This window comes from Palaemon carinicauda, chromosome 4 (genome assembly GCF_036898095.1).
Source record: "Palaemon carinicauda isolate YSFRI2023 chromosome 4, ASM3689809v2, whole genome shotgun sequence".
Classification (NCBI taxonomy): Eukaryota; Metazoa; Arthropoda; class Malacostraca; order Decapoda; family Palaemonidae; genus Palaemon; species Palaemon carinicauda.
In genome coordinates this window covers 33,306,423-33,320,432 of record NC_090728.1, presented here as the reverse complement: position 1 = coordinate 33,320,432, position 14,010 = coordinate 33,306,423, and the positions used below count along the sequence as shown (strand labels likewise).

The following is a 14,010-nucleotide window of genomic DNA, read 5'->3' as shown; positions in this document are numbered from 1 at the left end:
GGTACAAGAAAGCCAGTAAGTTCTAAAATTTGGATTCTACATGGCAGAAAATGTATGAATTGACACAAAGATCATGCAAATAGCACAAGTATTTGTGAATTTATTACAAAATGCAATATTTCAGTATATTCGATGGAATCCATCTTGAGAAATGGCAGCCATCTTGATTTTTAGGTGGCTATAGGGTTTCTTCAAAAGAGATTTTTTTTTTATTATTATTATAAAAATACAATTACATTTTATTCATTTACATTTTTTGTGTAATTATTCTAATTACAAAAATAACAAAAGAGTAATTCTAAATGAGTATGTGTGCCAATTTTGGTGTTTTTTTCGGTAAATTAAAGATTCTCCTTAAAATCTGCTGTTATTTCCATCACTAAAATTACCTTCACCAATAGAACCTTCCAGGGACACTTAAAATTTAAATAAAAATTAAGTGAAATCTGGTCATCTGTCATTAGCAAGGAAGTTATAATTTTCTATGAGAGCAATGAAAGGGTTAAATTGATCAAACAAATTTCCTTTATTGTAATCATTACATGATGAATATAAATTCGAGTTATAAGTAAAATTCACTTATAACTTTTTTCTATTTATATTTTTACTATCAATTACGATGGAAAGAAGGACCTGTCAATTTTAGAGATGGTTTATTTATTAAATGTCTGTTACTCTAAAGTGTCCTTCCTGCAGCTGTTAAAGGCTGTTAAACAATTTGACTTGACTCCTCCTCCTTTTTTAATTCTTCCAAACCTAAAATTGTCGAGTAACGACAGAGGAGACCAGATTCTGAACAAGACTTTGCTAGTGTCCGAACCATCAGAGAATATGTCCAGCCTAAGAGGAGCACCTTCTTAATTTAACTATCATATTTTGACATTACGCATCATATTTTTCTTAAGACACTCGTCCGGATTCCAGGCATTTCACATCAGCACGGACAATAAGTTATTCTGCATTTTCCATAATCAATCTCCTTGCTTGGATTAACACGGTGAGTACCAAGCACATTCAGGGCAGTTACGGTTATGGTAATTGTGATCACTCCCTAAAACAATTGTATTCCTTCATAATTAACAATCCTCCCCCTCTGCTATAATTTAATATCATTAGATAATTAATTATACAAGTTTTGCTGCTACATTTTTGGTCCATTTTTTTCGGTATTTCGTCGATAAACTATTTTTTGTGGCGCATTTTTTCACTTATCCTTATCTTTGCGTATTAGTATGAACACCATAAATCTAGATTGCCCAATCATCATCATCATCATCATCATCTCCTTCTATGGCTGATTTTCTATGTCATTAGTTGTGAATCTAACATCAAACTGACGGTGACGAAGGTATTAGTAGTTATCAAATTCAATTACCAGTTTTTTTTCTATAATACAGTATATACCATGTAACATTATCACCATCTTTTTGGAAATTTTAGTGATTTTCAGTTTTTATAATCAATTTCTGTTTAATTTATTGACATCTTTAACTATTGCTACAAAATAATTTAATGCTATGAATAATCTATGTTGTTTACAAATTTCCACTGAGATTTTAGTAGTAAAATCAAAAACAATAAAAGGTATTTTTTCAGTATCTTTTCAGCAAGGATCAGCTATCAAATATTTTGGTGTAATCTGACACAATATAAATTCTAAAGAAAAGGGTTAAGTTATTTAAATAATTCATTGGAAGAGAATGTCATTATATTTGCCTAAGTAATCATGCCCAGATGTGTGACTGTTGTACATAGCTGGAATTTAAAACATTAATAGTTCTTAATCTTCGGTAGAATACTTTTTTAGAATTTAACCTTGGTTGAATAAAAATGTAGAAATTTGCATTCGATGTAATATACATGCATGTATGAACAATATTAGTTTGTATAAATCGTTACATTTCAATTAAAAGGTAAATTCTAAGGGACATGAAGCTGGAAAGATTATAAAAAGGACAAACAATGGTATCCCAGCCGAGGTAAAAGCTGCAAAAATTCTAAGGACGAAATATCATCCCATATAGGCTATATCATTACTCCATACAGACTGTGGTTATTATATCAGACTTTGAAAAATAATTATCTCGTTAAACATAATAAGACTTTTTGTTCCATAACTGTCAAGAATACTAACTTCTGGTAAAGAATTTGAGAATGGTTATTAAGTAGACCTCGAAATATTATGATGATGTATCTCAGTTTTTTTATTTTTTTGTAGGAAAAGTTAAGAATAAACACTTATTTTATAGGAATGGGCTTACATAACCAGATCCCCTATAGAACGCTTATCAAATGAATCATATATTTAATCGGTCATTCCCAATATTCTATCAGCAAAAAAAGATTAATAACATTATAAGATTAAGTGTAGGCCTACACATGAAATTCTCATATTTTTAAAGATTAATTTCCGAAATCGATTGACGTTTTATTAAAAAATTGAGGATTATGAATTTTGTTCATTATTTTGGCTCATATGGCCAGACGCTGGGGCTTGGGAGTCTATTTTGCGGAGTTCAAACTGGGCAAGAGCCCTTCATGTACACTAAAAAGCATTAGGTAAGATTATTACGTATAATTTTATTTATTAATAGAATCTGTAAATCTCACATGAAAATAAGGCAATAGATTCGAATTTTCTGTCACTATGAAACTACTAAAGTTTGTCTTCTGCCAACTTTTTTTTCGTTAGTAAAGTTGTCTTTTTCTCTCTGTTTTATGAACAACAAGAATTTTATGCATGGATCTTTTGGATAATGAACTGATAATGCACGTCGTGTATTCTAACAGGAAAATCTGTCGAAATATACCTCGGTTAGTAATGACGCTGATTAGGTATCAGAGGTTGACGAGCTCTTCGGTGGTGGTATAAAAGGAACCACGGGTTTCTGGTTAAGGCATAACCAAACCTGAAGTCGTACAAGATTCATCTCAAAAAGAGAACTACAAAAATTGTGAGTAAACTGTTATAGAAGAAAACACCAAGATGAGGATCCTTCTTCTTTTAGCAACTGCTCTTTCCTTCTGCGATTGTTCGAAAGTTCTGATGATATTACCCTTAGGATCTGCTTCTCACAAGAACATAGTGACGCCCTTAGCAGAGTCCCTTGGGCAGCGAGGTCACCAGGTGACCGTTGCCTCCCTACACGCCGGCTCTGCCAACGCCTCTCGTTCCTTCACTGATCTTGTGGCCGCTGATGCCTGGAACTCTATCAAAAAAGTGACGGGCGAATTTGATGTCTTCAAGATGAGAGAAGCGAGTGGAGGAAAGAACGTCAACTCCCAAGTCATGAAAAAGGTTCTCCATCATCTACCCGAGTACTGTGACGCCTTTTTGAGAGACCCTGGCATGCAGGATGCATGGCGCACTAAGCCTGACTTGATTCTCTTGCCAGCTTTCATGAATGAGTGTGGATTAGCCCTTGTACACAAATTCAAGGTTCCCTTCATGTATGTGACCACTTCTGGCCTTACGCCTTGGACAGCTGACCTCCTCGGAAACCCTGAACATCCTGCATATGTCCCCAACCAGTATCTTCCATATGGAGACCACATGAACCTCTGGGAAAGAACACTGAACACAATTGCAAGGTAAGATCACATATCAATGTCACTTTAAGTAATTGTAAAGTTGTAGTTGCAAAATATTAAAGAATCATGAAAATATCTTGGTTAATTGCAATGAATTTCTGTATTGCAACTGAATAATTCAAAGAATTTATGTAACAATGAATCTTATTCCTTTATTTCTTTTGTCAACAGGTTCATCTCACCATACCTACGAAATCGTCTTGTGCTGTCTCGGTTGGATGGTGTCGTCCAGAGGTTTCTGAAGGATCCATTTGTTTCACTTTCTGAAGTAGAGAAGAACGTTTCACTGGTTCTGGTCAACTCCCACTACTCCTTAGGCTACCCACGCCCACTGCTGCCTAATGTTGTTGAAGTAGGTGGCATGCATTGTCGCAATCCACGCCCAATACAAGACGCAGAGCTGAAACACTTCTTGGACTCGTCTCCTGTTCCTGTAGTTTTCTTCAGTCTTGGATCATCGATTCGTAGTGACCAATTACCTGCTGACCTGCGCAATGCTTTGGTGTCAGCCTTCGCTCGCCTTCCATATCGCATCCTGTGGAAATGGGAAGGAGCTCCTATTGCAGGTCTGTCAGCAAACGTCTTGACACGTGCTTGGCTTCCCCAGCAGGATGTCCTTGGACACGAGAAGGTCAGGGCCTTCTTAACTCATGGAGGACTGCTGTCGATGCAAGAGGCTATTTACCATAATGTGCCCATGGTTGGCATTCCCTTAATGAGTGACCAACACCTGAATGTACGTCAGGTCGTTAATCTGGGCATTGGCCGAGAGCTCACTCTGGACACCATGAACTCCCATTCCATCATGGAGGCAATAACAGCAGTCATCGAAAACCAGTCCTACAGAGATCAGGTCAAGATAAGGTCATCCTTATTAAAGGATCAAGAAACGTCATCACTGGACCGAGCTGTCTACTGGACCGAACACGTCCTCCGTCACGGAGGGGCCCAACACCTCAGATCAGCTGCTGCCAACATGTCCATCCATCAGTACATGATGATCGATGTAATAGCTGTGCTTACTCTTGCAGCTGTTGTTCTGCTGTTCTGTCTGAAATGGCTACTGAAATTCTTATACTGTGCACTTGTATTTGCTCTCAAGAAAGCATCTACAAAGTTGCAAAAGTCAATCAAAGGTCAACTCCATATAGAGTAAATATGCATGTTTAAATAGCTGTACTGAGATGGATCTGAAAGCTGATATCATTCCTTGTTATGTGTACCTGATAAAATAACATGTTCATTCTTAAGTTTCTCCCATTAATGGATACACTATTTAATTCATAAATCTTTGAAAATGTGTATCTGTCAATCATTCTCCATTTCTATATTTCTGGTATCATCAAATAACATACTTTTATACTGTTTAATAGATTCTATTTTTATATTTCCTTAAATCTATTATATAAATAAACAAATATATGCATTTCGTATTTTACTTCCGCAGGATTATATCCTTCAAAATATATTTAAACAAAATGAGAGAATGCTGAAACGTGAGGAAGAGCATTCCTATAATATACGATTTCTATTACTTCAGAAAAGTTTTTTTTTTTCATCATGATAAATAATTGTGTAACCTAGTAAGTAAGTTGTGCTCATGACCTATGCCTAAACAATAAATACAAAAAGAAAATGAATTCCAAAGTATATTTCGTGAGGCCTCTTGAAAGTATAGACTAAGTGGGGAAACCCCACACCTCATCAGCTTATCTCCTTTGTTTATTTGTGAGTAGAAGTGAGGTAAATTTCTCTGTAATATGGTTCCCTTGTGACTTCCTTTTAGAATAGTTAAAGTAACGAGGAAAGGAGACATTAATTATTGTGGGAGGAGTCAGCACACATGCATGTCATTGAGAAATAGAAGTTTATATCAGACACGAAAGTAGGAAAAAATAAATTTTCTCCAAGATACATTGCATATTTTTCTGTTGACTTGGGTAAATTAAAAATATCATCATCTTTATCCTTTTATAATTGTAGAATTGTTTGAGACACATTAAAGAACATATTTTCCTTACATAACGAAAGCTATGAATTTCCATAAACGCTGTTTAGACAAAGCCGAGACGCAGTATCGTCACAAACCTTTTGGTCATGATTTTAATAAAAACTAATCTACCTCAATATGTTTGCTTTTAATTTGGCAAACAGAAAGTAATGCAATTATTGTTTATCAGAAATAGACAAAATATTTGCACTGTTAATGTGCTTTAACATCGCAAAAAAAAATACAGTTGATTTGGCATTAAGAGTATGGCATAAGAACAATCTTTGGTGAGCGTACTGTAACTTTGTCTTGATTGCTGTCAATACTAAGGAGAAAAAACAGTTCGTCTGATCACCACTCTGAAGCTGCATGACCTCAGTCTTTCTCTGGTTGATCACCAATCAAACCTTTCTTCCCTCCAGCACTACCCTATCAACCATTTCCTGCATTTCATTCCTCGCATTACTTTATTCATAATATAATCAATCACCATAACAAACAGTAGAGGGGACAGTATTCCACCTTGTAGTACTTCAGTCTTGACTTCAAATGCATCTGTAAGACTGCCATCAACCATAACCTTACAAGTCCCACTATACATATCCATTATGATGTCATTTATATATATATATATATATATATATATATATATATATATATATAATATTATATATATACAGTATATATATATATATATATATATATATATATATATATATATATATATATATATATATATGAGAGAGAGAGAGAGAGAGAGAGAGAGAGGGTCAAATAGTTTTTTTAATATCGAAATGAACTTACAAAGGTAAGTTCATAATGTATACTATCTGCTTCTACCGCGGTAAGATTCGAACCTATACCTATGAATCGAAACAAATATGGCATTGGACTTCAACCATTCAGTTATTAAGATAGTCAAGAACTGGGTTTTTAACACGGAGCCATCTATTAGAATCTTATCACTAACACATGATTATTTATTTCACTTCGATTTATAGGTATAGGTTCGATTCTTGTCACTGGTAGAAGCAGCTATTATGGAAGAATTATCCCCCCATGGTCTTTATTCCGGATGTAGAGTAAATTTTGAGCTTGAACTATTGAGAATAATGCTAATTATTGTTAGGAAATTTCACGATTTACCTGTAGGCTATACTGGTAGCAAATTCTTCTTCACCCAAGGGGTTGACTACTGCACTGTAATTGTTCAGTGGCTACTTTCTTCTTGGTAGGGGTAGAAGAGACTCTTTAGATGGTAAGCAGCCCTTCTAGGAGGACACTCCAAAATCAAACCATTGTTCTCTAGTCTTAGATAGTGCCATAGCCTCTGTCCCATGATCTTCCGCTGTCTTGGGTTAGAGTTGTCTTGCTTGAGGGTACACTCAGGCACACTATTCTATCTAATTTCTCTTCTTGTTGTTTTGTTAAAGTTTTTTATAGCTTATATGGGAAATATTTATTTTAATGTTGTTACTGTTCTCAAAATATTTTATTTTTCCTTGTTTTCTTTCCTTACTGGGCTATTTTCCCTGTTGGATCCCCCGGGCTTATAGCATCCTGCCTCCAACTAGGGTTGTAGCTTAGCAAGCAATAATAATAATAAAAGGAGAGAGTAAGTTTGTGCGCAATCTTATTTTTCTATTTGTTTTGCCGTTATGGCATATATAGCAATCAAAATACTTAAGAAATTAAGAAATATATATTGATCGAATAATAATTTTTCAAGAACAATTTGTGTTGAGTCTGGTAGAGTCAAAAGATGGGCAATTTGTCTTTACGCTTTGGTAGCATATCCTTTAATTGGTGGTTCATTGAATTCAATCATTTTATAATTGGCCGCCTCATCCAAGTGCTCTCTCTCTCTCTCTCTCTCTCTCTCTCTCTCTCTCTCTCTCTCTCTCTCTCTCTCTCTCTCTCTCTCTGTGTCTCCAGTTTATGCCTGCAATTCAGTGCAGATTTTAATGAAATAGGGTGGTCTAGATGATTGAGATTAAGGAAGAAGTAAAAAAAACAAATAGCGTTGAATTTGGTTGAACGTTGTTGGAACCTTGTACTAATATTTATATCAAATAGTAATCAAATAGAATTTTAAATAATAAAATATTCAAAAGTCGATATAATATTAAATCAAAATATAAAATCTGAAAAATATTGAATATAAAATACAAAATAAAATATTGGTCCCCCTTCTTAAAGGTTCCAACAACGTTCAACCAAATTCAACGCTTTTTTTTACTTATTCCTTAATCTCCATAATCTTGACCACCCTATCTTAATTTATTATTATGTCGACTTCTGAATATTTCATTATTTAAAGTTTTGGGAAAAGATGCAAAGAACAAAGAAGAAGGGGGGCTGTACCAAAGACTGTAAGCAATTGCTGAATGTTTCGAAGAGTAATGTCTCCTGTCCGTCACTTGTTAACCTCTTGTTTGTAAAAATGAACGGTAAAATTTTGAATATTGCAGCTCAGTGCTTTGCAATTCTTAGTTTTCTCATTGTGTGAAGGTAAGGCTTTTCCATACTTGTAACAAAAAATTGTTATTTTAATAATCTTATATCTAAAGTGGTCTTTTTTATGCAAAACTAGTTCAATAGTCCTACTGGATTTTGGTAATGGATTTTATAGCCTATATTTTTTCGATATGTAGCAATTAATGCTAGATTGGGCCTACCCTCAGAGTAGGCTTAACAGTACAGATTCGCATAGGGCGTATCATAGATTTGTTTTTTAAATATGATTTGAAACGGCAAATAAAATTCTTGATGTATTTTATATAGTCTTGACATAGTATATTATTGCAAACTACTATTTGTGGGTTTTTAAACTCCTGTATCTAAGAATTATTGAAAGACTTCACTGAGAAACAGTCAACTAACCTACCCTTGCCTTACCTACTCTTAACTTACATGCCATCACCTTCCCTATCCTTACATAAGCTACCCATTAGTCATTACCCAACCTAACCCTACCTTCTCTGCACTTACCTTACTCTTATCTTCTTAAGGACTCTTACCTGCCCATATCTTACCTAATCTCACTTTATCTACCCATTTCATACCTAACCTCACATTGCCTACCCTTACCTAACCTATCAACACCTAACCCACCCTTCCCTTTCATTACCTTACCTAACCTCTCCTTTCCATGCTTTACATTAGCTAACCTACCCTTAATTTACATTACCTTACCCTTCCTTACCTAACCTACCCTTAACTTACATTACCTTACCTTGCCTTACCTTAGCTAACCTACTCTTACCCTGTCTTACCTTAACTAACCTACCCTTACCTTGTTTACCTTAACTAACCAATCCTTACCTTGCCTTACCTTACCTTGCCTTACCTTACCTAACCAACACTTACATTAACTAACCTACACTTACATTAACTAACCTACACTTACCTTGCTTACCTTTACTGACATACCCTTACCTTAGCCTAACTTAACCAACATACCTTTACCTTACCTTACCTCTCCTTGCTTTACCTTGCCTTGCCTAACCTTGCCTTATCTAACCTTGCCTTGTTTTACCTTGCCTTACCTAACACCCATACCTTGCCTTACCTAATATACCTTTACCTTGCCTTACCTAACATACGCTTACCTTGCCAAACCTCGCCATGCTTTACATTGCCTTGCTTTACATTGCCTTGCTTTACATTGCCTTGCTTTACATACCCTTACCTAACATACCCTTACCTAACATACCCTTACCTTGCCTAACCTCGCCTAGGCTTTACCTTGCCGTGCCTAACCTTGCCTAGGCTTTACCTTGCCTTGTCTAACCTTGCCTTCCTTTACCTTGCCTAGGCTTTACCTTGCCTTGTCTAACCTTGCCTTCCTTTACCTTGGCTTGCCTAACCTTACCTTACCTTACATACCCTTACCTGGCCTTACCTCACCTTGCTTTACCGTGCCTTGCCTTACCTCACCTTGCTTTACCTTGCCTTGCCTTACCTCACCTTGCTTTACCTCGCCTTACTTTACCTTGCCTTGCCTTGCCTTACCTCACCTTGCTTTACCTTGCCTTGCCTTACCTAACATACCCTTACCTAACATACCCTTACCTTGTCTAACCTTGCCTTGTTTTACTTTGTATTACCTAACATACCCTTACCTTGCCTAACCTTGCCTTGTTTTACTTTGCATTACCTAACATACCGTTACCTTGCCTTACTTAACATACCCTTACCTTACCTAACCTCGCATTGCTTTACCTTGCCTTGCTTAACCTTGCCTTGCTTAACCTTGCCTTACCTTACCTAACCTCGCATTGCTTTACCTTGCGATGCTTAACCTTGCCTTGCTTAACCTTGCCTACCTTGCCTTGCTTAACCTTGCCTACCTTGCCTACCTTGCCTTGCTTAACCTTGCCTACCTTGCCTTGCTTAACCTTGCCTACCTTGCCTTGCTTAACCTTGCCTAACTTGCCTTGCTTTACTTTGCCTTACCTAGCATACCCTTACCTTGCCTTGCTTTACCTAGCATACCCCTTCCTTTCCTTTCCTTACCTAACATACACTTACCTTGCCTAACCTTGCCTTGCTTTATCTTGCTTTATCCTGCCTTACCTAACATACTCTTAAGTTGCCTTACCTTGCCTTGCTTTACCTTGCCTTGCTTTACCTTGCTTTACTTAGCAGACCCTTACCTTGCCTTACCAAACATACTTTTACCTTGCCGTACCTAACATACCCTTACCTTGCCGTACCTAACATACCCTTACCTTGCCTAACCTTGCCTTACTTTACCTTTCTTTGCTTTACCCTTCTTTGCTTTACCTTTCTTTGCTTTACCTTTCCTTGCTTTACCTTTCCTTGCTTTACCTTTCCTAACCATATCTTAGCTTACCTACCCTATCCAACAATGTCCCATTTGAGCTTTAACTTTTTGCAGTTAATATAGAATGAAAGTGAGAGCTGCACCTCAGCCTTTCATTCCTTAAACCAACCTACACACTCCTTTAATTTCCACTTGGCCTTGTGTGATCCACAACCTAAACTGTTCCACAGCTTATGGCAGAGATAAATGAAAAAAAAAAATAAGCCTTAGACTAACTTTAAAAGGAAACTTGGGCTTAATTGACCCTGAGGTACAACCATTTCCAGCATATCTCATACTGTACATTGCTTAATTCAGTTTTGTAAGGAAGATTTTATATGCTATGAAAATGTAAGTAGAAAGTATTACATAGTGAATGTTGCTGACGAATTAGTTTAAGAAGACTCACCAATCAGGATTATGTTGCATTTACAAAAAATAAATTTTTGTGTAATAGTGTTTTGTTTTGAGTCTGGTACTGATATTGATGGTTTTGAGTGAAATGGATATAAAGGAATTTTGATATTGTCAAGTTGAATCATTTGCCTAGATATATATATGTAGTAATATCGTGGTAAATAAGTAGTTACCATACAATATCGTTGTGTACAGATGTGTGTTTTTCTGTGAATCGATGAATATGTGAATAGTTATGCCGTTTCCAGAACCTTATATTTATTTTTGAGAATGTGATGGTGTCTTATTGATCATCAGTATATGCTATTGCTTGTGGAATTTTTTTCTTGATTTCCTTGGACGTAGTTACCAGCTAACTATTATTGGAGTTGATAGAATTAAACTGTGATTTTTTTATGAATGAGTTCCCACACATTTTCCCATTTTTTACAACCTTATCTTCAGTTCCACCATGCCTGTATTATGCCTAAGTTGTTCCCCAAAGGAGCAGGTTGTAGGCCTAATATCTGAGTTTTGGCAAAAATGCTAATTCATACACATTTTCCCAACAACATGGATTAATCCCTTTATCGGTGTTATGCTTGACCGTATGAAAGTCATGAATATTTCGACTTCAAGTTAATCAGTGGGGTTATAGCCATACAATGAAGGTGACTATTAAAAGTACTTACTCGTACATGGAAAGAGTTCATACAAAGCTGAGGCAAAAACTGCTTAGCGAATCATATCATTCAAATTTCTGTTAGATATAACTATATCACCCATAACCTTGACTAGATAGAACAAATGTTGATTAAATGTAGGTCTCATTGTTTGGAAGTTACAGACTAAGCTGCTTTTCTGGGCCCCCTCATTTGCATTCAGTTGAATAAATCAGAGTTTGTTAGGTAAAAATACATTAGAGGAAAACCTTTGTCGGATTTATAGATATATGGTCACTATGGTGACATAGAGCAGGAGACCAAAAAAATTCTTATTGATTCCACTTTGTGGTTAACCAAGGAATGTTGATACTTTAGTGGCCAACATAAAGCATTTTATGAGTTTGGAGTGAGTAATTGAAAATGGAGCACAGTTAAAGATTTTACCAGTGATGAGTATTTGCACCTCTGTTAATTACTTGAAATTCACCAGGTATATGTATCTTTATTGCCAGTTTTTATACAAAATATTTTTTTCATGTTAGAGTCTTATACAAATTTATTCATTTGACAGCACAAGAGGCACGAACAGCTCCACAACTTTCTGCTGGAAGTAGCTACATAACATCTTCACCTAACCATAGAAAGTGGATATCAATTAACAACCGCCATAACTACAGAAAGACCTCAATCTTCGACCTCCTAGACTTGGGTAAGGAATAATTTAAATTTGTTACACGGGCCAATGTTTTAATTATGAATTAGTAAGTGAAAGAGTTGTTGGATCAAAGTGTCTATCCCAGGTACATGTAGTTGAAAGCCCTTGGCAAGTAAAGAGAGAGACCTAGAATCCCAGGATAGGTTATGTGGGTGTGGTTATGCTAGCTAAAATCCCTTTGTTCCAGTACCAAATACAAACCTTTCAGCTCTTTATTATGGATATATATTACGGCGACAGCTGAAACCAGCTGTAGAACTTATAGCCAGGTGCCACTCTTCTCCGACAGTTAACGTGTGTTAGTGGTGGGTAGACCAACCACCTCGTTCAGACTCACAGTAACTAACACAAGCCACTTTGCAATTGCAGGCAGGACTTCCTGCGAGTCAGGTGAGGACTATGGAGACTCACGTTTAAGTGAGGGGAAGTCCAAGACCTACTTGCTGGTCTCTGACCTGGAGCACGAGTTGTGGTTTGCAAGAACTTCGGAAAAGCGTACCCTATCACCTAGCTAACTCCCAATGAAAGATAAAGGCCCGAGCAATTGTGCGAAGGTGTGAAACTAAGCAATATAACCCGGCTAGGCAAGGCCTTACCTGGAGCTATTCTCCTCTCACCTAGCCGTTACCAAGCTCCTACCGTGCTTGGAAATCGGTGACATAACAAATATACAGTACATGTACATTAGGTTACACAAGGGACGATGATACCCTCCTGCAGACTGAGGAGGTTAGCTTGCAAATTTCCTCAGCTTGCTTGAGCCCCGAGAGAAGGGAAAATGATAGGTGAAAGGTCAGTTCTCTGCTTATCATACTAGACTTACAGCCGGGTTACATCGGCCCTCAATCGACTGCTACTCGCCTTACTAGGGAGTTGAGGTGTTATTGATCATGTTTTATGCAGCCACCACAGGACCTATGTATGTGATGAGGCTTCTGTCGGTTACGTCTCACAGGTAGTGGGCAGTAAATATAATATGTAGTTTCTACATGCCCACCTGTAAGACCTGTAAAAGCGTCGCTCCACTTGGAGCCACGATATCCCTGATCGCTGAGTTATTTGGTACATCTCAGAGAGAAAAAAGTTTGCTCAGTCTCGGTGGTGAAAGGCTATCGCTCAGCCTTGAACCAAGTCTGTAGACCGAAAGTGATTGACATTTCCTCTTCGGTAGAGTTATCCACGCTCATACTTTACAAGAGTTTTGAGGTAACTTACCCTCAGTCGGAAGTGAAACCACCTCCATGAAGCGTAGAAAAGTGATACGTTCCTTGAAATGAACACCTTATGAACTGTTATGCGTCAGATCAAGACTTGACACTTAAGATGGCTTTTCTTCTCATACTAGCTTTGGCAAAGAGGATCAGTGTGTTGCCTGGTCTCTCCTACAACATCACCCATTCACAGGGATGGGCAGATTACACCATGTTTGGTCCCTGAGTTTATTGCTAAGACTCAGAATCCAGCTGTAGCGGACCTAAGGTATGGGTTCCTCCAGATTTCTAGTCTTTGGGAAGTAGCTGATGATCCTGATCAACTGTTATTATGTCCTGTAAGAGTGATAAGCCATTATCTAAAGAGTACGAGAAGAGCTTGCCCTCAGATCAAGCGTCTTCTTGTCAGCATGAGCAAGGTCAAGAGGAGAATCACTGAGAATACCGTCTCCTCTTAGATATGGCAGGCAGCCCTGATTTTATAGTTCACATTTCAGAATGTTTTGTTTTATTTCATGGCATTTCTAAAATGGCAAAGTTTTCAACAGTGAAGATTTTTGTAACATTTTATATAAGATGTAGCATATTCTTGATATATTTATTGATTCAAAAAA

At 36.9% G+C, this 14,010-nt stretch overlaps 1 protein-coding gene across 1 annotated transcript; it reads left to right on the top strand.

The window, feature by feature from the left end:
* Positions 1 to 797: 797 nt before the first annotated feature.
* Positions 798 to 5,111, top strand: LOC137639872 (UDP-glycosyltransferase UGT5-like). The gene is made up of 3 exons (XM_068372135.1): positions 798 to 997; positions 2,791 to 3,591; positions 3,763 to 5,111. Exons 2-3 carry the CDS (start codon positions 2,987 to 2,989, stop codon positions 4,745 to 4,747), a joined length of 1,590 nt encoding a protein of 529 aa, XP_068228236.1. The 5' UTR covers positions 798 to 997; positions 2,791 to 2,986; the 3' UTR covers positions 4,748 to 5,111.
* The last annotated feature ends 8,899 nt before the right edge of the window (positions 5,112 to 14,010 follow it).

Excerpts from the sequence above, each read along its gene's own strand:
- LOC137639872 (XM_068372135.1), top strand. The coding sequence starts at position 2,987 with ATGAGGATCCTTCTTCTTTTAGCAACTGCTCTTTCCTTCTGCGATTGT. Across the intron at positions 3,592-3,762 it reads ACACTGAACACAATTGCAAG|GTTCATCTCACCATACCTAC; the intron begins GTAAGATCACAT and ends TTTTGTCAACAG.